The sequence below is a fragment of the Acanthaster planci genome, linkage group LG01 (genome assembly GCF_054643075.1).
Source record: "Acanthaster planci isolate LZ-2023a linkage group LG01, COTS_SCS, whole genome shotgun sequence".
Lineage (NCBI taxonomy): Eukaryota > Metazoa > Echinodermata > Asteroidea > Valvatida > Acanthasteridae > Acanthaster > Acanthaster planci.
Window position 1 is genome coordinate 18,103,033 of NC_141777.1, and position 26,651 is coordinate 18,129,683.

The 26,651-nt window shown below is 39.0% G+C and overlaps 1 protein-coding gene across 7 annotated transcripts in view; it reads left to right on the forward strand.

The window, feature by feature from the left end:
- The window catches only part of tarbp1 (TAR (HIV-1) RNA binding protein 1), a 55,430-nt gene that overhangs the window by 18,921 nt on the left and 9,858 nt on the right, over positions 1-26,651 (forward strand). For 3 of the 7 annotated variants that reach the window (XM_087146671.1, XM_022232941.2, XM_022232942.2), the window contains exons 11-23: positions 857-954; positions 1,110-1,280; positions 1,873-2,030; positions 2,712-2,931; positions 4,277-4,462; positions 8,381-8,577; positions 9,906-9,980; positions 11,333-11,456; positions 13,984-14,097; positions 15,614-15,763; positions 16,695-16,781; positions 17,823-18,010; positions 23,866-23,947. In XM_087146671.1, the coding sequence (XP_087002797.1) occupies positions 857-954; positions 1,110-1,280; positions 1,873-2,030; positions 2,712-2,931; positions 4,277-4,462; positions 8,381-8,577; positions 9,906-9,980; positions 11,333-11,456; positions 13,984-14,097; positions 15,614-15,763; positions 16,695-16,781; positions 17,823-18,010; positions 23,866-23,947 (1,850 nt within the window). Of the gene's footprint in view, positions 1-856; positions 955-1,109; positions 1,281-1,872; positions 2,031-2,711; positions 2,932-4,276; positions 4,463-8,380; positions 8,578-9,905; positions 9,981-11,332; positions 11,457-13,983; positions 14,098-15,613; positions 15,764-16,694; positions 16,782-17,822; positions 18,011-23,865; positions 23,948-24,102; positions 24,279-26,651 lie in introns of those variants that run through there. The other 4 variants (XM_087146819.1, XM_087146859.1, XM_087146776.1 and 1 more) reach the window with 4 other exon arrangements.

The following is a 26,651-nucleotide window of genomic DNA, read 5'->3' on the forward strand; positions in this document are numbered from 1 at the left end:
AGATCAGGGTGCTGGGCATGACTGGCATTTTTCACTCTCAAAAGTGGTGATAATCCAGCGTTATTTTGAAACTGTATACCAGGGTTTGGGGTATTTAGAGCAAGCGGATTACCACCGGGGACAAAAGCTCTACACCACCGCAGCGATGAGCCACACAGCACCACTGCATGCTAATCTTCGTGAACAAAAGACAGCTGTATAACACCGCACAATCTGGGCTCTGTTTACAAGGCTGCAGGCCTGGCTAAAATATTCGGGCGTCAATGAAGGTCACCTGTCAACTTAGAGTAGTGCCTGAAGATTACTCCGTGCGGCTATAAACGACTGTTAAATGGAATGATGAATTGTTGAAGAATTTTGAAAATGGAAAAAATGATAGTCATGCCGGCCCAGCATTCTCAGCGTTGAAAAATGCCCCGGTCCGAAGTGGTTAAGTTATTCTTGTTCATTGGATTAGAATCAGAAGAATGTAAAGGACAGTTTGGAGTAGTAAGATGCTTGACATGTTGTTGCAGGTGTCTAAAGGAGAACTACTATTTTTGACATTTAGCTGCTTAATGTGGCCGCTGTATCTTGTTCAGTCTCTTTAGATAAGTGTATCAGTTCTTTTCATTTTAAACTAATCTTTGAAGCTGCAAAAATATGCCAAACCTAACTTCACATACCTAAGAAATTGACTTGACCATGACAAGCTTCCATAGTGAGAGCGGCATTAACCTTGGTTTTCTCATTTTTATAATGTGCTTTTAAGTGAAATTATTCAAGATTGTGTGATATAATATTTAAGTAACCTGTTTTATTTTTTGTCAAAGCAAACTTTAAAACAATTTTGTTGTCTTTCTTGATTTTCCCCCAGATCAAGTACAGCATGAAATGTTCACCTTGCTGTTCCCATGTTTGGAGGAAATTTTTTCCTTCATTACCAGACGGCTTCAGTCATCTGACATAGCAGAGGTAAATATGAAGTGTTTAAACCATAATGTTTCCCCTTGAAGTAACCATGGAGTGTACATCAGTCACACATTTATTGACAACTACACCTTTGTAATGTTCATATTAAACTAAGTTATTATGAACGTGGCTTATATAGGGCACTTCCATTTATTTAGTCAGCAGATACCAGCAGGGTCTCACTGTACCTCAGTGTTCTGGAGTCTATCCATACCTTCTTAGAGAGAAGCTCAGTGTCTGCCCTCATGGGAAATGTTCTCATCAGTGGACAGGCAAGACTGATAGAGTGTTGCAAGCTTCTTGTGATTCAAAGCACAGAGGGTAGAGAGGTAAGATGTCATTGATCTAGCTATGGTGTATTTGGTAGTCTGTTGAGAAGTGTAACCCCCTCAACAGATTGTTTTGGTTGTAGAGTCTAAAAGCTTTCTGGCCAAAGTCAAGATGGGCATACAACGACTGAGAGAATTTTTCTCCTTTTTATCATGAATACCATGAGTTCATTTTATTAGCACAGTCACATGGACATTCCCGTATGAGGAATGCTGTTATCAGTGGAGCAAGTGCATGTATGCAGGCAGCTCATCGAATGCCCCGCAGTGAACCACTGTAGCTTCTCATCTCATCATGCTCTGTGGGGAAGCCAATAGTAATTGAGGACTACACTGCATCATTTTGTTTTTATACTTAGGCCTTGCATGTGTTTGAAATACTTTTTTTGCTTTAGCGTAATATGGTAGCAATCTACAATTCTCAAACATCACAGTGTTTGTTTGTTGAGTATACCATGGGAGACTGAGCCCACATACTTGTCAGAGTCTGTCCTTTATAGCCTTCATCTCTTTCATCTGTACTTGTGTTGTTTGCAGTCACCCTTGTGAATTTTTCCTGGATTGTTAAACAACTCTTTGGTTTTTCTTCCAGAGCAATGTGTTACAGAGCCACTTTCAATCCTATGCAGCATGCTGTCTGCTTCTGTGGCTTGTACAGATGACTAAGAGTAAAACTTTGCTCACATTGCCTTGGGACACACTGTTACCATTGGTAACCTTCGGGGATGATATACCTACTCCCATGGTAATGTAAGCATTCAAAGTTTTTTCTTTAAACATCAGAGGCTGTTTGTAAACATATTTCCAGTTCTTATGTATCGCAATTACTCACGTTTGTCACATATTTTGAAAACTTTTAATGCATGAAATTAGAAATACAGAAGATGAAAACACAATGCAGGGACATTTTGTTTGTTAAACTTTATAATAAGATTAATTTTATGTAATTTACTGATATTCCAGCTGAACACAATTAGAAATGGGTTTTAGAACTTGTTTAAATTCTGGATTTATTTTAAAAATGATGGCTTCAGCTCTCATAGTAATGCTGGGATTGAGTAAGATGCAACAATCAAATTAGAAATGGATGATTTAGGCAACTGGCAAGTATTGTGTTGAAGGGCATAATCGTTTCTTGTAGCAAATTAAATATGGCGATCTACATGTGTAAGTCATCAATGAAAGTTGTAATAAAGGCCACCATTTCTCAATGTATGAAGGGTGATACCCATAATTTGTATTGAAATGTTAACCTGTGCAAGATTTCATGAGTTGCCATGCAGTTTTGATGAAGAAAAAAAGATCAAACATGGGGAGAATAGAAGTAATGTCCCTGTGTATAGCATACTTGTATGCCATATTGTTTTATGAAGATTGACTGCAGAAGCCAAAGGTGACAAATTGAAACTGTAAATCTGTCCCATCCCTCAGTATCCCCGATGCAGGTGCTACCAACAACCTGCGTAAGATGTCCAACCTTATTCTATACACCAAGTGGAAGTGCATGAGTGTATTGCTTCAAGCTACTCTACCTTCCCCAATTACTCAGCCATATGAAGCAATTCTTGCTGCTTGTGTCCGGGATCTTACCTTACTTAAAGGCACCGATGCAGTGCCATTAATGAAGAGTGCCAAGGTGCTGATTTACAAGGTAATTTACCATTCATTCATGCCTTGTGGCTATGTGCATAACCACATTCAGTGCCATTTGGACGTTGCCAAACCAGTGTTGTAGTCGAGTCCCTCACAAGTCCCAACTCCTCTCACAGCACCAGTCACCAGAAACATAGTGAATAATTACGAAGGATTGCTTCTGTTGAATAGTTTGTTACTTTGCTAAAGACTGGATGACTTGTGATAGATTTACAGGGACTTGTGATGGATATGACTGCAACACTGCAAGGGCTTATTTGTAGATGTAGTCCTTTTATGTCAGCAGCTGCTAAAGATCAGCATCTTTTTGCTAATTCTGTTCGAAAACAATCATTCACACCCTGGGATTTGATTTCATTGTGCCAGACATGCTGTCAGTTTTAAAAGATCATTTTGCTGGTAGATTTTAAGTTTTTTTTCTTTAATTAACCCTAACTTTCTCTAGCCACAAAGAATTCAACACCAGTAAAGTGTGTGAATTTGTGGCATTGGGTACTGGTAGCTTAATATCTGCTGTTGAATTTTTGTGCGAATGGGTACTGTGGGCCTGCACATACTGTACCCTGTTGAATTTGGATTGAATGGGTACTGTAGCCCTGCGACTTTTTGTCAGGCTACTGGGGTTTACCCATAGACTCAATAGTGTCCACGTTTTATGATTGTGCATTTCTAATGCAATGCAATGAAGGACACAATAGAGGGGGTACTCTGTTTGCCATGTTTTGTGCAAGAAATGTCAAAGAAAGAGAAAAGGAGATAAGAAAGATAAAAGGAGAAAATAAAGATAAAGTAAAGAAAGAGAAAAGAAAGACAAAAAGAAGTTCACAACTTTTCTTTTCTAGTTTTTGATAAGAAGAAAAAACACAAAAACAGGGCAATGATGATGTGTTTCTTTGAACCAGCAGCTGTGGTTAAAAGATCCTGGCCAGAAACTAGGCATGTTGTGGTACACTGATTGATTGCCTCAGGTAGGAGTGTAGCCTGACCCTTCACCAACCCTTGCCTGAGAAGAGACCTAGGGGATTCAGGGTAGGCAACACATAAGCAGATGGCGCACATGAGCCCAGCAGATAGGTCGTTCCTCTCATAATAGGTAGCACAGATACAGTTTATACACAATGATATTGTGTACATTTGTTTGATTAGGTACAGTCCACCCATACTCTTTGCGATGTGCAATGGGCCCACTGTACCCAAACAAAATTACACAAAATTAGGTAAATACCTGTTGAAGTTTGTGTGATTGGGCAAGGTTAGGTCCAGCTGCCCTTTGGCAGTAATGGTTAATTACTTTTTCAAGTCTCTACATGTAAATGTAGTATAGGTTGTCTGTCTTTGTTTAGATCAGTCAAGATGCCAGATCCATGTGTGTGGAGCTAGTGGAGGCAGCATGGTCTGTGATCCTGGATGAATGGAGACAGAAAGCGCAGAAATTTTGGCTCATTTATGCAGCTGGTGTAGAACTTATCTTCCAGCAGTGCTTCTTGGTTGCAGAGGAGGGAACAGAGATGCATGATGCTCTTGACAAGGTATGTAACGGAGAAATAATCAGTTGTGTTGGGGAGATTTTCTGGTGGATTTGGTAAGAAGTGTGTTTTCCTCAAGAACTAAAGCACTGAGCACCTGAGCCAAATACAGTTGAACACCGCCCAAACGAACACAGCTATACTGAGCATTCGAGGATAGCAAACATCCCCTTTGGCTTTCTATTTTCTTTTGCCGAACATGACATATTTTACATAAAAGATACATTATTTAGAACTGATGATAATAACTCAAATTTGAGGAAAATTGTACTCACGATGGAACAACGGCCAATACATGGCACAGTCGGTATTGTTCGTTGATAGCCTACATTGCATGCCATATGCATATGTCAACAGGCTGCCATGTACTGTAGACCAGCTGCCAAATACATATATGCAACACTGGTGACTCTGTTACAGAAAACCTTGCTTGATAATTGCTACAAAGCTGGCAGATTTGAACTAAAACCCACCAAAACAGGAAGTAATGTGCAAATGGACACTTGAGTTGCAAAAAACTTTGATAAATATCTTGCTAGTTTCATCCGTTTGAAAAAACATTTTGCCTGACATTTGGTTGCTGACTTTGGACACGTACGTAATTGCACCTCCAGTGCTACTGTATCTGAATGGTACCCAGCGCGGCTTATTCAATAAAATGCCATTATTACAACAGGGACTAGTGTAACTATACCTACATGTCAATTGTAAGTGATGATTCAAGGAAAAGTTGGTTTCATTTCGCGATTCTGCTACTGTAGGAAAGGTGCAACATGGAAGTAGATGAAGAGGCATTTAAGAAAATGCAGGAATTTCCTTGGTTTTCATTTTTAACTTTATTTCTTACTTGTGTTAGTCCCAAATCCTCATACCTAAGCATTTGTTGGGCGGGCTGGCACATGTTTGAATATGGGTCAGAGTTCGGTATGGGCACTTGCATCTATGACTGAAAATATCTATACTGAATGATCGCTTAACCAGATATTTGTGTTTACCCCATCGTGTTGATTTTTGCGGCATCTCACTGTTGTAAAAAAAATGCCTTGTATTTTGTGATGCTTATTCTTGACACAGTAATGTTTTCATGCAGTTAATGGCAAATTGTTGAAAACCAGTAATGTCAATACATTCTCTTTAAGTGAGATTTGTTTTTCCCCGATTGTCTCTAACTACCTCAGTAAGTATTTGGATTAATTTGATTTTAATTGAGTCACTTAAGAAGTTTATTTTTTTTTGGTGTTGGCCATTTTATCAGGCTTGTGTGGTCCTTGAAAGTCCTTGAATTTAAAAAATATGTCTTTTAAGGCCGAGCAAGTCCTAGAATTTGTTATAGGTCCTTAAAAGTCCTTCAAAATGTACTCATTATGAAAAAAGTATTAATGTATGCTGAGTAATATGACGACAGAGGTTATAAAATATGCCGTCAATGGGAAAAATTGAAAAGCCACTGTTGGAAAAAAATTCACTCTCACTTCAGTACCGGATCTGTGTCCCGCAATTTGCCAACTTCTCACATAAAGTGGTACACATCAAATGATTCCATACGAATTGATGTATGTACAAGTCTTCAATAGACAGACCATCAATGTTTGCTGGATTTGGGTACTTGAAAATGGAATTCTAGACCTTGATAGTCTTTAAAAGTGCTTGCATTTAGAGCATTGAAATGTCTTTTTGCTTTTTGAGCTTTTTGCTTTGAAAACAAGTTTGATAAGCTTTAGCTGTAACTTGAAGGCACAAGGTCAATTTTCAGTCAATGTTTCTAATTCTTTTTTCAAGATGATTCATTTTGCTGGGAAAAATTCCCAAGGGAGACGAAGAAATGGTACATATGCCCTATTTGGAAATTTCCAAAAAGGTACATGTACATGTTACAACTTTTATGTACATGTACATTGTGAATTGTAGTTCAGTGGGCTTGTGCGCATTGTCTGGAATTACACCTACGCTCCTTAAGCTGTACCTGTAATATGTAACAAGTCAGTGCAAAACTATATGAACCAACCAACCATTATTTTGTTGTTGCTGCTTGTAATTTCATGTTACCAGACCAGAGCATGAAATTACTGTAGGACATCGGGTATTTTCCGAGCACTTATTGCGCTTGTCCGAACAAAATAAAAAAATGCTCGGGCAAATTGTCCAACCAACATATCAATAGCAGCTCTTGAAATATCAGCACAATATTTGGGATTATGACATCTGGTTTATTATTAGTTTTGTGTTAGAATTACTTTAATTACGCCCAAGACATTCATCAGGGCTGATCGCTCATTACTGGCCCATGTCACCTAGCACCACGGGTGTATATGTATGTATACTTCACTTGCACAGACATGAAACCGCCCCATAATTCTTTGCGCATTGTCAACATTCACGTTTCACTGTCACAGTGGTGAAAACACGTCCGTGAAACTCTATGCATTAAAGGAAGCTGCTCTGGTTCCTGCCGCGCTGCACCCATGCAAATGTAGCAACCAGTACCAGTCTGTACTGCACATGTACTGAATGTACATGGCCGTACGCGTTGCAAATGCAAAAAGCTGCAGGCCGGAAAGACATTGATGTTATATTGCAAGACGTTTTCTGCAAGTTAATTCACAGAATGTGGTCTCATATTTATTTATGTATATTCTGTGTTCATGAGTGTAATTTGAGGTTGTTCTGCTCATGGTACAAGGTTTAGCGCCCGCTGATCAAGATGCATCACTCACGCTTACCACGTGATACACGGACAACGTTGGCTCGTTTGCCGCCGTGATTGCCATCATGATTGTGTGAATTGTTCATAATTTTCTTGTGAATTGCCGTATATAGAAATTTTTACATAGATTAAGGCAGGTGTTCTTCACTTTTTTAGATACTTTTGGAAGCTTTCCTCCCTACTGATGCCATTCAGTCAGCACAAAATTGCCCCCGCACAAAAAAATGTTCCGACCTACCAACCCAATTTTTGAGAGGCATGCACAGCACAACTACATCACATGAATTTTTTGGCTTAATAAAAGACTGCATGCATGCAGTAGGCCTTAGTTAAATAAATCTTTGGCAAGTGTTGAGCCAATTTGATTAAGCAAATTTATGACATGGCCTGCCCAATCGGGCAAACTGAAAAAAAAAAAAAAAAAATTGTTGTGGCCTGCGCCCGAACAAGTATTGCTAAATGCGGTTGCGTGTGTGGTTCTGTTAGGACCAGGGGAAAAAAAGTGTATTTCGATACCTGACACTGCATGTTATAACTCTACCTTTTATATAACATGGCAGATCAAAAGATGGTAATGGCAGAACAAAATTGATTGTGTTATGACATTTTGTCCGAGCACTTTTTTGGTTTAATTTCGCACTCTGCCAGAGCTCATAAATTGCCTACTGGCAAGTGACCCATTAGAGCCCATTTACACATGTGTCAATGAAGGATTTTTCTGTGCAGTACAAAATATCAAAGCAGTTTACACTGAAAGTGAGCAGAGTGAGCATAGTTCTGTAGCTGATAAGGTGATCAATTGTTGCATTTAGAACCCCGAACAATTGTTCTTAAAGGTAGAACATTCTGGCTAATAGACTGATTGCACCTAGTAAGTCATGTGACTTATATTGGCTATTAACAAATAACATTAACAAATATGGCGTCCTCCCACAGCAAAGTGTGTCATAAGTTTCATTTACCAAAACAAAGCTAACAGTCAGTGTAGTACTCAGACTACTGATGTGCTGAGTGCTATACTGAAAATTGGCTTTGTTTTTGGTAAACAATGCTTAAAATACACATTGCTGTGGGAGGACACCTTGTTTGTTAATGATTGATACCCACTTATAGCGGGTACAATAGGTCTATTGGCAGTTTTAAGGGACCTTCAGAAATTCAGTGATAGCATCCAGGTCCATTTTGATATATTTGAACATGTGTGTGACTCGTTGCAGGTCATCAGCAGTATCCTGACTCTGGGTGAAGGCAAACACAAGATTCTCCTAATCTTCGTCAAACATCTGTGTAGTCATTGGGCAAGTCAGTTTGACGGCAAAGAGAGCAGGATACTAACTATGAAGGCCATCACTAATCACATGTCATTACTTGTAGAGTTATGTACTGTGAGCTCTAGATTTAGCAAAGATATCAGGTAAGGATAAGTACTTTAGAAAACTACATCTGGTATATTTTTTCCCTTGCTTGTTTTTGATATTTACAACAACATAGAGAATGTATATTGATGCTGGGCTCCTCAGACTTTGAATCAGTAATTTATTAAATGAGAACAATTACATGAAGTCAAATTATATCATGCTGTGTTACCACTGAGTTAAGCTTTGTGCATCAGATTTACATGTATGAAAGAACATTGAGGTCCATCAGCTTGCCAAGAATATGCAAGTTGTTTCCCTGCAGTTAGGGCTGAGTCATTTCGAAAAATTCACTATTTTCATTTTCGACCTTCAATTTGATCGAATATTTGACTATTTGGTCACACCGACTGGCAGATTGTTGATGAACAAACCATATAACACACACATTTTTCTATGATGATCAATATACATGTAATAGCTTCTCACGTCTAGGAGTATGCCACGATTTAGCAAGATTCAAGATTTAAGAGGTGAACTGAACAAGACTTTCTTGTCCTGTTCTATTCCTTTTAAATTATTTAATGAATAATTTACTTGTTATTAAATCATTGTAAGATTTCTGACGCTTTTCTTTTGAATCTGCTTGAAACAAACCTCCATGGTACAATTTTTTTCATTTAAAGCAAAAGAAAATTTTCCCTTCCTTTTCATGAATTTTGCATTCGAATGATCAAATTATATTGCATAATCAGTATTTGACAATTGATCGAATATTGGGTTATTCGGATATTTGGCACAGCCCTACCTGCAGTCACGGATGAGTGAGCATCATTTATCAAAGAACTAGGGCTGTGCTTTGGAACTGGTTAACTGAGTATGTCACCATAAATGTCTCAAATAGGTTTGAAGTTATGAGACTGGTAATTCCTTACCAAATTGAAAATAATTTAGTAACCTCTCAAACAAAAGACAGATTTTAAAAGGTGTTTGTCAAGAAATTTCCAATAAAAACTAGTACATGTAGATGTATTGTGGTAATTGTTAATGCTAAATCCTGTGCTCTTATTCAGTATTGACAACATATAGACATATTTTTTTTGAATGTTTTGATGAAAATGAAATTGATAGATTTCCATTTTTTTTTCTCATTTTTGGGGTTTTTGTGTTTCATTGAGATTGGGAATTGATTCCTATAGGATAACTGGTACCCACATGCCTGTGTTTTATTTCATAGGGTACACTGTACCTGGTTACAGTGCTACCCATGTACACCTCTTTGAAGAACTAAACCTTCACATTTTTGGCAAAAATAAACCATCTCAAATTTCTAGTGACTCTGCATTCAATGCTACTAAAGAACTTTCGGTTCTTTCCCTGGTTGTAGGCAGCAGCAAGATACCAGTGTGTTTTTGTCACAGCAGAGCCATCTCCAGACTGTAAAGGATGATCTCATTGCATGGTAACATTATAAGATTATAAGATTATAAGCTTAACAAATACATGTAAGTGTTGGGTAAAAAATGCGTTTATTATGGTCTTATGATGTACATGTACTTGCATCATAGCTTTCTGTGATTCATGTACATGACAGCTACTTTTAAAAACTAAAGTATTTAATGGAAATCCTGTTCATTTGAAGATCACAACTACACATTAAATTCATGTGCCGTGAAGAGGTTTTTGGTCCTAAGTTAGCATCCTATTAGGGTAGCAGTGTTCTTGTGCCCTGAAACAAGGTAATGAATAGAAGCTCCCAATATTACCTAGAATTGCAATAATGTAGTACATTGTAATTGCACTTTCCCCGTCCCTGTTATTTGTGACATATGGTTTTTGTGAATCATGTCATAAACTGCAAGAGTGACTTTATAAATTAAACTACTTACCCAACCTGTTAAATGTAGTTAAAGTCATTTTCAGTGATGCTCATCGGAAATCTTAATGCTCAAAAAGCTTATAACGCTTTCAAGTTTTTGGTAACTATGAGGAAGTTTTACCACTCGGCGCCGAGACATTGGCCGTGTGTGCATGGCCGAGGTGCCTGAAAATCGGAACAAAGGAACTGGGCCTTGTAACAAAAGACCAAACTTGGAACAAATCACCGAGCTGCTGGGAATTTCTAATCAATTTTCATATACTGTCAGCACAGAGTGTTGGCATTAGCAGAGGTAATCCGTAATTTTTTTGAAACAGTATACCATTGTTTGCGGCATTCAGTGCCCACGGATTACCAGCAGGGACAAAAATGCTCCAGCCCTCCAGCGATGAGCGATACAATACTCTGCATGCTAATCTGGCCGCATTTGTAAAGATGCGTCCGTCATTCAGCTACATACTGCGCCAATATCGGGAACAAATGGAATTACGCAACACCGCACAATGTGGGCTCTCTTTACTGGGCGGCAGGCCTGGCTGCAATACTCCGATGTCAATGGAGGTTGCTTGTCAGATTAGAGTAGCCGCCAGACAGTCATTCGTGTTGGTGTAAGTGTCCGATATTAAAATGAAGATATGAAAGTTTGAAAACGGAAAATCATGAAAAATTGCCCGGTTACGCATCCCGCATGTGCATACTCTACCCGGCAGGAAGTGGTTAATCTTCCTGAATTTGTATGTTCCTGTTTATTTGCAATATAATCATAAATCAGTTTTATTTGTTCCACTAAAATATCTTGCTGTAGGAGAAAAGGAGCCTTCAGAGAGTTCTCCTTTAATGATTTGAGTAGGTGTACTTGACATTGCTAAATTTCCTATAATAACTGTTTTTAAGTTGTATTTTTGGCACATCTTTTCGTTTTTAATATCATACAGTGCAGAACAAAGACCACGCCAGCGACGAGTTGTTCTGCTGAATTTCTTATTGAAGATAGCAACAAGACAGTCACTTGAATGTTGCCGACTCATCACTGTCTTCTTGCAGGGGTTATTGAAAAAGGTATGAAAGTACCAGTAGTTAGACCCACTGGTGCCAAGTAATGCATATGTGACCTGTCACAACAAAATGAGCATCCTGCTCTTTCCTATTTTGAGGGTTTAAAGCCGTTTGAAGTGGAGGTCAATTTTTTGATATAGGTTTTCCCGGTCAATTTTGGAAAATGTGTAATTGAATAAGTAATAGCAGCATTTGTTTTGAGTGATATAGAACGAACATTCAAATCTTTATTTCTTTTTAACAAATACAAATTCTGTTTCAAGGAGGATGCATTCAAATGTATAAATTCAGCATTCAAATTCCTGATATTGCAATGGTTTAGTATATTGTCATTCATTTTTGTGCAAAATTGAATGCAACTCTGCAATTCTGCATTCATCTTAATTTGAACTCAAGCTATTTTGCAAAATATGCAGGCGTTTTCGCCTGTGTGTTATTTAAAGTATGCCTGCTCAGGAATTGGAATTCATTTGTGCACTTACAGAAGTTCCATTTTTAAAGATGTTTAGGTGATTTAGGTCCATTTAATGGACGTTAACACCCACACGAAAATCTATTGATGCCCGAGTATTTCAGCCAGGCCTGCAGCCTTGTAAAAAGAGGTCAGATTGTGCGGTGTTATGTAAGTTTCTCTTGTTCCCGACACCGGCACAGTGCACTGCTGGTGTCTTTTCAATATGGGCCCGATTAGCGTGCAGCGGTATTGTGTCGCTCATCATTGGAGCGCTGGAGAGCTTCTGTCCCCTGTGGTGATCCTCTTGCGCTCTACAAATAGTAGTATAATCTTTCATAACATGGATGGATTTCCTCCGATATTGACAACTGAAAAACTGTTGGCAATTCACGGCAGCTCAGTCTTTTGTGCTGAGTACCGTCTTTTGTTACAATTATGGCCCAGCTCTTTTGTTGGGTTTTGGGCTCCCTGGCTTCCTGTATACAGCCTATTTGCCTGAAACTAGGTTCCCTGGCTGCATGTGGTTAAAAGACAGATTTTCAGCAAATAAGAATGCACATTTGTTGTAATTGGCAATGAATACGTCAATCCGAAATCCCACTCACCTAATGCACATTCTTTTATTTGAAGGATGCAAAACGATGTCGAATTCTATGTTATTGTGATAATGAAACCAGGTTTTAAAATATTTTCAAAATCTACGCTAAATTGAAATATTATTTTACAAATTAAGGTCACACATTTTCCGAAATTGTCCGGCAAAACCTATAATTGAAAAGAGTAACCCATCTCCTATGTGGTTTCAAATTTTTCGTAGGATTATACATTAAAATGTCATTTTCTCAGCAATTTTGATGATAGCATTATTCATGCCTGGTCAGAAATGTCGAAACAAAGACGCAAAGCTGCCATGATAATATCTTATTGTCACCTTATACTTTTTTCCTAATTGTTCCATGTAAATGCAGTTGGAAAGTTCCCTCTCTGTTTAATTGAAAAATACCAATATCTCAGTTTTTGGGAACTCATTTTGTGGTGACAGGTCACATATATGGTTTGGAATTCTTTATGTTCATTGGATACTTAGCTGAACATTGAATGGTAATTTTGTGTCTTTCACTGTTGAAACAGTTTAACATGACTTCTATAAGGTGAGATACAGTGTTTTAACTCCCATTACCCAATTTGATGGTGTGTGTTTGTGAAGGTGTCAAAAGCATCACATCTCACATCGCATTAGTCACTAATAACTTTGTTATACCCCTGTATTGAATTCTTGATTTTTTCCTCACCTGAATGTCTCATTCTGAGAGAGCAGCAAAGTGGCATACAGTCAGTTGTTAAAGCGCTGCAAATTGTTGTCAGTTCAGTCATAGGGAGGCTGTGTAAATACAATTTATGTGATGTTTGTCTCTTCATACACGTTTCTTTGTATGATGTCTTGCTGAGCTTGAAGACACAGATTTTGTTCACAACAATGGCCTTAAGGTGTGAAGATTTTACTTTCAACGAGACACTTCCAATAGTGGGATCACAGTACAATGCTTTTGGCGTCAATCTGCGCACTTCCGTGTTTGAAAATGAGGCTGTATGTATCAGCTTCAATTCTTAATACGATCCGACGAATGAAAGTAAGGACTCAAGACACAAAATACACAAAGGTATGTTAATTTCAGATTTTGGGGCTGCATGTACTCGGGCGTGTGCGACAAAGTTCAACATAGTACAGAGTATATCTTACCATTTTCTGTGCTGCAACAGATTAGGACACTCATTATTTTAACTAAATTCAAGACACATCAGGTGAGGAAAAATGTTGCAGAGAATTCGAAACAGGAGTATAACAAAATAATTATTGACTGCTGTCATGTGGCATTGATGTTCTTGACACATTCAGGAATGTTTAGCACCCACTGATTTGCTCTGGGTTCTAGTAGTCTTTTGGGTTGCAAAATATCATATATGACATCTCAGTAGTTATTATTTGTTAATTAAATTTCCTGTCAGAGAATATTCACATGAAATGAATGTTAGGTTTCCTCTACTAAGTGAGCAAGAGTTACCACTCTGTTTCAGTTTCATGAACTGAAGACAAGCACAAAACCAAGGGACATGATGAACAGCCAGCTACATAGGCAGAACATTGGACTGTGGCAGATGTTGCTGGTTCTGGTACCATACATACTCAAGGTAAGATGGGACAATTTTGAAGATATATTCCACTTTTATGTGCTCAAATTATTTTTGCTTTTGGATTCAATGGACTTTGTAGGGGCATTTTTGGTCATGATACCAAATTTAAATAAGAAAATCACCAGAACTTTCATTGTAGTGCTCATGTTCAAAAAGTAGTTGCAGTGAATTTTTCTTGGACACAATATTTCTACAACTCTGTACTCTTCATTGTGTGAAAACTATTTTACATTATGGATCGAAAAGTGCACTTTATAAAATGTTTAAAATAATTCATGTTTCCAGGACAACTGAGGTTGCTGTTGCTGTGATGTCTCCTTAAGAAATAGGATTTCTGTTCAAATTGTGAACCTAGAAGTTACTCACTGAAACATTTCGATGAAACAGGTGGATGCTCCGTTATTGTTTTGACTATAAAAATGGAAGGAATCGTCAAAGAAGTTAAAGTTTAGTCCAGAAAAATCCTTTAAAATGCATTACTTGTTGTGTACAAACCAATGCAACATTGAAGCTGTCTTCCTGGGATGACATCACAGTTTTGCTCATGACTATGGAAAATGCTCATTAGCATAAAACCAAAAAGGCAGTAAAATAAATATAGTTTGACTGACCTCCCAAGCCTCCCGATTTTTGGCAGAACATATCTGCTTTTTCATGTCGTTTCCGACGTTCCGATTTCGCCTGAAAATTTCCACCAAATTTCAATTTTGATACGCCTATATCATTTACCGGAAAATGTTCTTGTAATGTACTGTACCGCAGTGTGCCACGTCCGTGGCAGCTCCCTCTTTTGACAGGAGTTGGACATGATCACGTGATAAAATGCCCTCTATCGATAAGCTACATTGTAACTAGCACTGTATGCGTGCGTCACACGATGCCCAGTTTTGCTTGGAACCACAGCTAAGAACGTTTGGATCTTAATTAAGCCCTGCTGTGAAATTGTCCACAATCATGTCATGTGTGCAAGCACCATGCGGTGAATTTCGCTGTGAATTTACACTAAATTTTGTGGTAAATCAATGCATTTAGGAGATAAGATATAATTGCGGACCATTTTAGATGATGTAAACTCTTGTGGAAATCAAAATTGTATGAAATCAATGAGTAGACCTACATGTACATGCGATAATGTACATCATCAGGGACTCGACTCTTGTACAATGCAGCACTGATTTTTCCTTGTTCTAGTAGCTGGGATAATATTCCGCTTTTTCATGAAAATTTCTGAATTTAGGAGAAAAGGATTCTGAATTCTTGGTAGCCAGTGTTGGGAGGTCTGTCTGGTTTGAAAAAGTGAAACAAAAGTTGAAATTATGGTCAACTTAGACTGAAAAACAAACCAATTGCAGTTTTAAAGACGTGAATGAATAGTTCCTCTAAGATTTGAAAACTGAAGTTTTAGGTGATTACTGTGACTAGTTTATGAATTAGCATTTGGTTTGCCATCTTTGGTGAAGACATGAAAAGAATCAACAGACTTCTTAAATAGCAAAGTACTTGAATCTTTCAGGACTGTGCTGGGCAGATACTAGAAGATGTGTTGTCGTCAGTCATCAGAGAGAAGCAATCCTCACTGAAGTATCTTATGATATGGGTGGCTACTCGGCTATTGATACTTGTACCTAGCTTGGAGGAACACATATGGAACCTCATACAGAGTGTAAGTTTTGAAAAAAGCAAGGTTGAAAGGTGATTTGCAGAGTGGTTTATAACGGGAGTTTTTGGGTAGGTTGCTAGCTATTCAGTTGTTGATACTTGGGCTTTGTTTGGAGGGTCTGTTGTTGGGATCATTCACAAGTGTCATTTAATGTGATAAAAAGGATTCTTCATAAATCTGGCATAGGGGAGGGGGTGTAGAATTTTGAATGCTGGTTAGCTTGCCAGGAGGTATTGCTTGAATCTAGTCTTGAGTGACCTAGATCAACTGACGTGTGCTTTACGTGAAAATGCAGAGTGACGTACTCGTTGGGAAAATTGGAACACTGATTACGGTGCACATGTTACTACCAATGTGTATGTGCAAAGGTGGAACCATGCAGTTGAAGTAGTGTATGATGTGGTTAATAAGCCATTTGGGAGTTAAACTTGAATTAAATCCGGTACATTGAGTTATTTGACTGTACACAAACGTGACAATTTTAATTCCCCAGACAAAAGATGCTGTTGCTATACCTCATGATTCAGGGCAAGCTTTTGCATAGCAACCACCATCTTTGGAATGGACTGGTTCCTTTGTGCCCTTCTTATCCATTGAGAACACTGTATTGTTGTAAGGTGTCTCTTACATAACTAAGCAAAAGCTTGCCCCGAATCACGAGGTATAGCAATGGTGTTTTTAGTATGGAGAACTCAAATTGTTATGTTCCCGTGAATTTAAAGAACTCAGAGTACCAGATTTTGTTCAAAGGTCACTAGCAAAAGGCTTATTGCTAAGTACACATGCACTTGTGCTGGTACTAAATGTATACTCGAAGAGTGCGTGTTTGTAAAAGAAAGAGCCTAATATTGCCGAACATCCAACTTGATCAGATTACATTGATGTTTGCAGCGTTCCATCATTATTTGCTTCTATTTTGTTCTTGTGCCCACAGCCGAGAGACACTTCAGAAAATAATGTCTGCCCATTAGTCATATTGGTCGCTCATCTTGGCATGGCACAACCAGACAAGAAGCATAAGGTTGGTCCTTGTTTTCATCTCACATGAGTAAAAGACCAGTGTTGTGGTTGAGTCTATCACAAGACCGGTCATACAGGCCGCGCCCCTTCACAAGTCCTTACACATTGCCTGTGATGAGTAAGGTTTAACAAAGAACAGAGCAATGTTTCTGTTGCAGAATAACTGGTGACTTGGTCTAAGACTGCATGACTTGTGATGAATTTGACTGCGGCACTTTCAGAATATGCATATAGTTCAAAATATGCACATCTTTAAAGTGGGTAGCTTGTGTCATTTGTGCTTAGAAATTGCTGTGTTGTACAAAACAATCCTATTGCAGACTCTGGATTTAGTGTGTCAACACCATCTATTCACTTGAACCTGCCCCACATGAATGCCGGAAAAGATGTAAGAAGTCTTGGTGAGAAACATGACCAAGGCTGATGGTTGGCAATTAATTGTCAGCCGAACTTTTTGCGTCAAGTGACATGACGCTGTTAAGCAGCTGTCTCTTAAATATTCTATCTGGGAGAAGTGATTAGTTATTAGGTTTCTGAAAATTCTGAATCAGAATATAAAGATACCTACTTCTTGAACAGATGGTGTGATAAATCTGTAAATTTGTCTCCACAAGTTTTTAAAAAGCATTCTTTCCAACTATGCTGATATGTACTATATGCAGTTTGCTCAATCTGCTACACTGTACATGCCAGTTGATGAAGGCGCTAATAGAAGACACACAGTCATTGGACAAAGTCAAGAGATGGTTACTGTTCATAAATAATCATTGAATGTGTGCACATATTTTTCACATATTCTATGAAAAGGGTTATTATCAGAAGAGTGTTTGATGACCTTCCTTTGTGTGTTTGCAGTTGTTTCTCACTTGATCATGGACATGTGCAATGGATCAAAATAATGAAATTGTTTGGTCTCTACTTGAACAAACGTGGTTCCAAACTTTCTTCATTGTTCATTCTAATACTGTATTTAAACACTTTTTTGTTTTAAGTTCTTAAAAATCCTTGAAGTCATTTTGTATTATATTGGTTATACTTAAAGGAGTGCTTCTACCAGCGAGCTTTCCCTGTCATGTTACCATGGGCTCTGGTTCAGACATCCTCCATTAGACATCTTTCTCTGCTCTGTGTAAAGAAGATGTGGCAAGATTGTCACAAGGAGGGGCTGGAGAATGTCCTAGGCATATTCCCCATGCTACGGGCATGTATGTGCTTCCTTCAAGATGGCAAGTAAGCATACTTCTTTCTGCTGAAGTCTATGCTTTGATTGAAACCAGTTGAAACCAGTTAGCATTGAAGAAGTCCTTCAACATACTGAACAAAGTACCCTTGTTTTAATGCAAACACTTCTTAGGTCAAAATAAAAATAGCTTGTCTCTGGTCAGACTGATGTTCTGGAATTGATGCAGCTACGCGACTTTTTTTCCCTTGCAGGGTTGGACTGTACAGACAATTGCAGACACACGTTGTCAAGTCTTGGGACTAGACCAGCTTTATTGTGATTATGAGCTGACAACAAACAACTTTGTATTCATAGTCTGCTTTCATTGTGCAACATCAGTCTTGTCGGGATTGATCGCCCTGAGTAAAAGATCAAGCTGCCCGTCAAAAAGTTTAACCACTTGCTGCCGGGTGCTTTTTTTAACCATTACATGCGCTGCCGGGCGGTTTTTTTATATTTTTGTTTTTCAAAAATCTTCAAAATTCATATCTTTTTTTCTGAATCCCTAAACCCCATAAAATGAGTGTCCCGTGGCGAATCTAGCCCTCACAAGCAACTTCCATTGACCCTTCGGTTTTGCGGCCATGCCGCCCGCTCTGTATAGAGCCCCCATTGTGTGTGTTACATAAGGGCTCGTTTGTTCCGGGCCTTGGCCCAGCGCATTGCTATGCTGCCGTGTTGCTATGCGGAGCGATTGACGGTCAAGACCTCAGCGTGTAATATGCGTTGAGTGAATGGGAAGCTGTGCCCACGTGCACTGGGCTTGAGTGAATGGGAAGCTGTGCACGTGCAACTGTTCAGTGAGTGCGGGCAATGACGGACAAATGAATTCATGCCGTAAAAAATGGGGTCTAAAAGTGTGGCTTTTTCGTGGCGCTGCTGCATGTACATGTAACTTTCGCTATTTTTGAAGCTATTGGGTTTTTTTTTGTTATATATTTTCCCATCTACCAAACATATCTCCCCAAAACCACTCTCATATTTTATCTCCCAACTTGTTCATTTTCCCTCCCATAGTGTAAGATATTTCCCTTCCCAAACTTTATTTCCCCAACAATTTCAAGTGAAATTTAGAAACCAATAAAATCAAGTACACATAGAAATACACACACAGACAAATATTTGTAGAGAACTTCTTTTTCTCTTATTTTCTTATTGTCATTTCTCTTGTGTTTTCTTTTCATTTCTCATTGAAATAGTTGAACTCATAAAAGTAGTAAAATAAATTTCCACTCTTTCTTATCAAATAAGAAGTAAAACTCATAAAACAGGCAAGAATGAGCAAACTCCTAACACCGGTGCAAGGAATGAAAAGGATGAAAATACAACATCCTCAAAGCAGTACTTTCCAGAAACTTTGTCTTTTTTGTCAATTTTTCAAAGGTTGAAAACATGACCACCTAGTAAAACCATTACAAGGAAATGTGCCACTTTTTCAAGAGATGAAAATACAACATCCTCAAAGCAGTACTTTCCAGAAACTTTGTCTTTTTTGTCAATTTTTCAAAGGTTGAAAACATGACCACCTAGTAAAACCATTACAAGGAAATGTGCCACTTTTTCAAGAGATGAAAATACAACATCCTCAAAGCAGTACTTTCCAGAAACTTTGTCTTTTTGTCATTTTTTTCAAAGGTTGAAAACATGACCACCTAGTAAAACCATTACAAGGAAATGTGCCACTTTTTCAAGAGATGAAAATACTACATCCTCAAAGCAGTACTTTCCAGAAACTTTGTCTATTTGTCATTTTTTTCAAAGGTTGAAAACATGACCACCTAGTAAAACCATTACAAGGAAATGTGCCACTTTTTCAAGAGATGAAAATACAACATCCTCAAATCAGTACTTTCCAGAAACTTTGTCTATTTGTCATTTTTTTCAAAGGTTGAAAACATGACCACCTAGTAAAACCATTACAAGGAAATGTGCCACTTTTTCAAGAGATGAAAATACAACATCCTCAAAGCAGTACTTTCCAGAAACTTTGTCTTTTTGTCATTTTTTTCAAAGGTTGAAAACATGACCCATTAGTAAAACCATTACAAGGAAATGTGCCACTTTTTCAAGAGATGAAAATACAACATCCTCAAAGCAGTACTTTCCAGAAACTTTGTCTATTTGTCATTTTTTTCAAAGGTTGAAAACATGACCCATTAGTAAAACCATTACAAGGAAATGTGCCACTTTTTCAAGAGATGAAAATACAACATCTTCAAAGCAGTACTTTCCAGAAACTTTGTCTATTTGTCATTTTTTTCAAAGGTTGAAAACATGACCACCTAGTAAAACCATTACAAGGAAATGTGCCACTTTTTCAAGAGATGAAAATACAACATCCTCAAAGCAGTACTTTCCAGAAACTTTGTCTATTTGTCATTTTTTTCAAAGGTTGAAAACATGACCACCTAGTAAAACCATTACAAGGAAATGTGCCACTTTTTCAAGAGAGAGATGAAAATACAACATCCTCAAAGCAGTACTTTCCAGAAACTTTGTCTATTTGTCATTTTTTTCAAAGGTTGAAAACATGACCCATTAGTAAAACCATTACAAGGAAATGTGCCACTTTTTCAAGAGATGAAAATACAACATCCTCAAAGCAGTACTTTCCAGAAACTTTGTCTATTTGTCATTTTTTTCAAAGGTTGAAAACATGACCCATTAGTAAAACCATTACAAGGAAATGTGCCACTTTTTCAAGAGATGAAAATACAACATCTTCAAAGCAGTACTTTCCAGAAACTTTGTCTATTTGTCATTTTTTTCAAAGGTTGAAAACATGACCACCTAGTAAAACCATTACAAGGAAATGTGCCACTTTTTCAAGAGATGAAAATACAACATCCTCAAAGCAGTACTTTCCAGAAACTTTGTCTATTTGTCATTTTTTTCAAAGGTTGAAAACATGACCACCTAGTAAAACCATTACAAGGAAATGTGCCACTTTTTCAAGAGATGAAAATACAACATCCTCAAAGCAGTACTTTCCAGAAACTTTGTCTATTTGTCATTTTTTTCAAAGGTTGAAAACATGACCCATTAGTAAAACCATTACAAGGAAATGTGCCACTTTTTCAAGAGATGAAAATACAACATCCTCAAAGCGGTACTTTCCAGAAACTTTGTCTATTTGTCATTTTTTTCAAAGGTTGAAACTATGACCACCTAGTAAAACCATTACAAGGAAACGTGCCACTTTTTCAAGAGATGAAAATACAACATCCTCAAAGCAGTACTTTCCAGAAACTTTGTCTTTTTGTCATTTTTTTCAAAGGTTGAAACTATGACCACCTAGTAAAACTATTACAAGGAAACGTGCCACTTTTTCAAGAGATGAAAATACTACATCCTCAAAGCAGTACTTTCCAGAAACTTTGTCTTTTTGTCATTTTTTTCAAAGGTTGAAACTATGACCACCTAGTAAAACCATTACAAGGAAACGTGCCACTTTTTCAAGAGATGAAAATACTACATCCTCAAAGCAGTACTTTCCAGAAACTTTGTCTTTTTGTCATTTTTTTCAAAGGTTGAAAACATGACCACCTAGTAAAACCATTACAAGGAAATGTGCCACTTTTTCAAGAGAGAGATGAAAATACAACATCCTCAAAGCAGTACTTTCCAGAAACTTTGTCTTTTTTGTCATTTTTTTTCAAAGGTTGAAACTATGACCACCTAGTAAAACCACCAGTAAATGACATATTGTTTTACACCAGATAAGTGGGGCATCAAGTCAAAACACACATGAAAAACACAAAATATAATGTCAATGAAAATGTCCATGAAAGTAAATGCTTAAAGTGTCAATTAATGGACAGCATAGTACTCCTTGAAGCAGGGGGCGACGCAGAGGAGCTGGTGGCATGTGTTGCACTCGAAGTGTGTCTTCTTTCGCAGGCCACGGGAAGCGCAGACGCCACACCATGGCCAGGAGAGAACAGCTGACACCCAGGTCGGCCGACCGGGATGCTGTTTTGCCCCGCTTCAGCTTGACGGACTGCAGGTCTTTCAGCATCCCTTTTCTGTTCGCCATGACGGTGCCGACGACGTTGAACTTCTGGTTGTAAAGTCGTCGAAACAAATTGGGACTGCTGAAGGCCCGGTCGAGGGCAAGGTTGTAGCCCTTGCCACTTAGGTCGTTCACCAGGTCCATCACCACTTGTGTAGTTGCTTGGAGGTCTCCTTTACTTTGGCCGGTGTAGATTTTGAAGTTGTAGCAGTACACCGGCGGTGGTGCTCTGGCACAACTTGTACATCTTGATGCCGAATGGGCCCTCTTTCTGGGGTTGTAGGTAGCGAAGCGGAGACTCACGTAAAACTTCAGCAGGGAGTCGTCGACGGAAATATCCCGTGGGGAACATAGACAGTGGCAAACTTCTGAGCAAGATGGTCGACGACTGGGCGCACTTTGAAGAGGCGGTTGGTGCAGTCATCTGGCATGGCGGTGTTATCGTTGAAGTGCAGGGACTGCAGGATGGCAAGGAAGCGATCTCGGGGCATGACGGACGGGAATAGGCTCATCTTCAGTAGTGGGTCGGTGGACCAGAAGCTATGAAGGGTGGGGTGCTTCGCAATGCCCGTCATTATGCAAAGGCCCAGAAAGGCCTTCAGTTCTCTAGTGTTCAGATCAGTCCATGATCACATGTGCACCCATGTCGTAGCGGGCCTCTGCACGGCATACCGGTTGCTCTCTTGCACTATCTTGTTGTAGAGAACGTCGTCAAAAACAATTCAAAGGCTTCACTGCAGGTCGAGCTGCGATGCAGACAGGGATCAACGGCACCACCCTTACCGGTGAGGCCGTACTTCAGCGGTGTACTGTCTTCTTCTGTCTACCGGAACGGTGCGGCACTGCTGCTGGTCGACGCGGCGGTCTGTGTACAGGACTGTATCTTGCGCTTGGCATATACAGCCAAGGGTACATCACTGTCAATTTCTGTACTTGACTGTACTTGAGCAGGTGACGGCGGTGATGAAGAAGACGAAGAACCTTTGTCTGAACTCAGATAAAACTCACTTTCACTGGAAGAACTGGACTCTCCGGATATAACTTCAGCCATGTTGTCTGTGCTCTGAATAACACGATACCCAATATGAACACATGTAGCCACTGCACGGCATTTTTATTCTAAAGTAGCGAGGGCCGTGCCCTGTCAGTCAACGTGGCAAGGGCTAGCAGCACCCGGGCCGAGTCATTCATGGGGCGCAGGTGCATAATGAGCCCGCACAGCCCGCGCTTTGTCTTCAGTGCAGTGCAGTGATAATCTGCTGCGAGCGCCAGGCAGCGCGAACAAATGCGCTCTGCACAAACAATACACGGATTACCTCCGCTAATTGCAGCGCTCTGCGCTGAAAGAATACAGGGATTGATTGGGCAGTGCCCGGCAGCTCTCAGCAACTCGTACTTTTATTCCAGGCTTTTATAAGTTCGGTCACCCCGGCTATAAAATAAAGTCACAATTCACCGGCTCCAGCAACCCATTATTGCCTTGGACCAATTTATTTACCGCCAATGATGGCTTAAACTTTTTAACTGACAGCCCCAAACTTTTTAAGAAACGCCCAGCAACTTTTTTTTTTATAGTAAAGTTCCGATTTCGGAATCCCCGGCCACGAATATAAGGCCTATGGCTCCGGTACCGGAGCCCCCGGCTGGAAGTGGTAAAGGTAGTGCGGCAATAGAGGTGCTGTTGCAGCATCTCAAAAAAAAAGACTGATATGCATTCTTGAAATATGATGTGTGCTGACCAAAGACGGAAGACTTTTTGTGGCCTTAAATAAGATTTTTTTTAAGCTAATGAACTATTCAAATATTGATCTTGTGTATGACTTTGTTGCCCTTTTGTTCGCATTTTTACAGCTCTGTTGTACACTCACAACACAAACCAGCTAGTAACTTCTTTCTCTTCAGTGTCCATCCTATTCATGATTACACCATGCAGGTATGTCAGAATGTGTGCGCACAATTAAAGGGGATGGGCCATGTAGGGTTAAATGTTATATGATAGTTTTCAACCGTCTTACAAGCAGTAAGTTGGATTGGCCCCTCTGTTACGTTATTAAATCTGCAAACTTGGTGTTTTCTGTGCTTTTTCAGTGTCCACCTGGGCTCTTCACAAAAATTTATTGAAATCGGTCAATGAGGGCAGCAGACAAATGTTGGCAAAACTGTTACGTCATAGGAAGGACTCGACTTTCCAGTCCAGAATTCATTGTTCCAGCAAGAAAGTTGATACTAAACAAACATCAGCAATTACAGCTATCGAATAGCCAATGGTAGGACAATTACATCTTTTCAGGAAGACAAATTTTTATAATGGTGCAGGAAAACATCATTACCAGTCAGTGTTTTTCCAAGGATAGAGTTGCACTAGGGACCACCGAGCTTGGAAATAGTTGTTCGCAGTACCCGCTGCTACATCTGACCCGAACCAGCCAGTTGACATCAGCAAGCTCGGTGGTCGAGTGGTTAAGCCATCTGCACCAGTAAGAAGGAAGTCGTGGGTTTTCTCACAAGCCTTTGGGGGCAAACACTGAGCATACAGTGTTATAACACACGTCGGGCAGGGCAAATTCCAAAATTAGTCAGTGTTTTGTTGTCGGTCCTCTGGGTCGCCACCATGCCCGTGGCCAACAGCCTCGAGTTGTAAAATCTCTTCCTTAGTATATTCTTGTCTTGAACTGATAAGGCAATATTTCTTGTGCCTCATCAGCTCCTTCAATGTCACTTTCTTTGTCAAATGAATAAGACAAACATGACAACTAATTGCTGTCATGATGAGAAAGAGCATCAACGCTGGAATTATCGTCGCTTGAGTCTGACATGATGGCACACGCTAACGCTACTTCATTACATACATGTCGACGCGTAAACAGTAAACAGTCGTTGGATAAAGGACTCTGTCCTATGGTGTCGCGGTTCTTGGGAATTTCTTCAGACAACTTTCGGTACCCAACGGCTGTTGTTTAGTTTTGCTTTGAGAGGGGAGTGAAATAGGGTCGTGAAATTTATAATTTTAACTTATTTCCGCGCATTGAAATTATGCAGATGTGTTTTCTTGTTATATGTATGTTTTATTTTATGTGTTAATCCATGTTATACAAGAAATCTTCCCAGCATGGCCCATCCCCTTTAATGAACATGTATGTCAAGACTGCTTCACACCTTGCTGCATTGGAACATTATTACAAGGCAACATCATTTTTTCTTCCAATTTACCATACATGAGACCTTCTGTTTTGGCCATAATGCACATACTAGGGAAGCAATAGTTCTCATCTACACTCATGTCAGACATTGTTAATAACATTATTGAAATTCGGTAAAAATTTACTTGTGGTTTTTCCGATCAACCCTGAATTTTCAGCACAACCCTGAATTTTCAGCACAACCCTAAAATTTTTGTCGGTACGGAAATTAGACAAATTTCAAAAATATAACAAAAATAAATCCTGTTGTCTTTTCTATCATCACAAAACACCTCTGAACAACCTTTTTCATGTTAAAATGCTTGTATTTACATGTTTTCTGACTTAAATCTGCAACTTCTTATTTTCACGGGTTCCCTTCATGTTTTGCTGTCGTGGTGATGAAATATACGCAGTAATGCTCAATGAATCGAAGTGATGCTGCACTCACATTTGTTGGTCCCCATAGACTGTGCATGCGTTTAGTTTGTGTATTCACGCATGCGCAATAGTGACACAGTGGTTGTCGGCCTGAAAAATTATTCTAGCAGACAATGCATATCGTTGGTGACCCATGTGAGGGATTGATACTGCCATTTCATTTGAAGTCCTCGTGTGTGAATAAATTGCCATTGTCTATCAAATGGTGAAATTTAATAGCTTCTGGTAAGAAAGATCGCGGGAAAATAAAGAGTTTACCTTCAAATAACTTTGATGCCACATGAAAGACTAGTAACTTTTATGTACAAAAAATTTTTTGAAATTCATTTCGTTTTTCATAGGGACCCACTTTTGTCATTTTCCATGTTTTTTACCTTATTTTGTCAAATTCCCCTCAGATCATCGGTGATACCGTTTGGAAGACTGATACATTTTTTGTATCTATCAGCTCATTTTTGTCAAGATCAAGAGTCATTTGTCTGAAATGCGGTTTGTTTTTCTTGCGGATTCAAATTTCCGCACTGAGTTTGGCAGTGGTCAAAAATAAAATGTCTGGATTTCGGGCATGGTGCACACGTACACACACCTGAATATGAGTGTGTTTGGGTACGAGTTGGCCTACTGCATTGCAGGAATACCTACAATCATGCCAAATTGCCTGACTAAAAGGCACAAACAAAAATCAATCCTTTTAATCCATACGGTTACCTTCTTGTATGATACTTTCTCATTAGAGTGTTCATAATATTCCTCACCATTCACAAGTAGGGAAATGTCAGGGAAACCTAGCAAAACTTACAGCTAGCTTCACTTTCAACTTCTGACTCTGTTACTTCGGAGGTACGTGACAAAAACCTGCAAAAATTTGGCGGAAAATGGATTTTTATAGTGTGCAAGTTAGTAAAAGGGACTTTGAGTGTTTCGATTCTCATCGGTACGGAATTGAGGGGCAAACAACTTTATCTGAGCTTGATATTGATCGATTACTTTTGGTGTCCATCTGGACGAGTCAAGAGC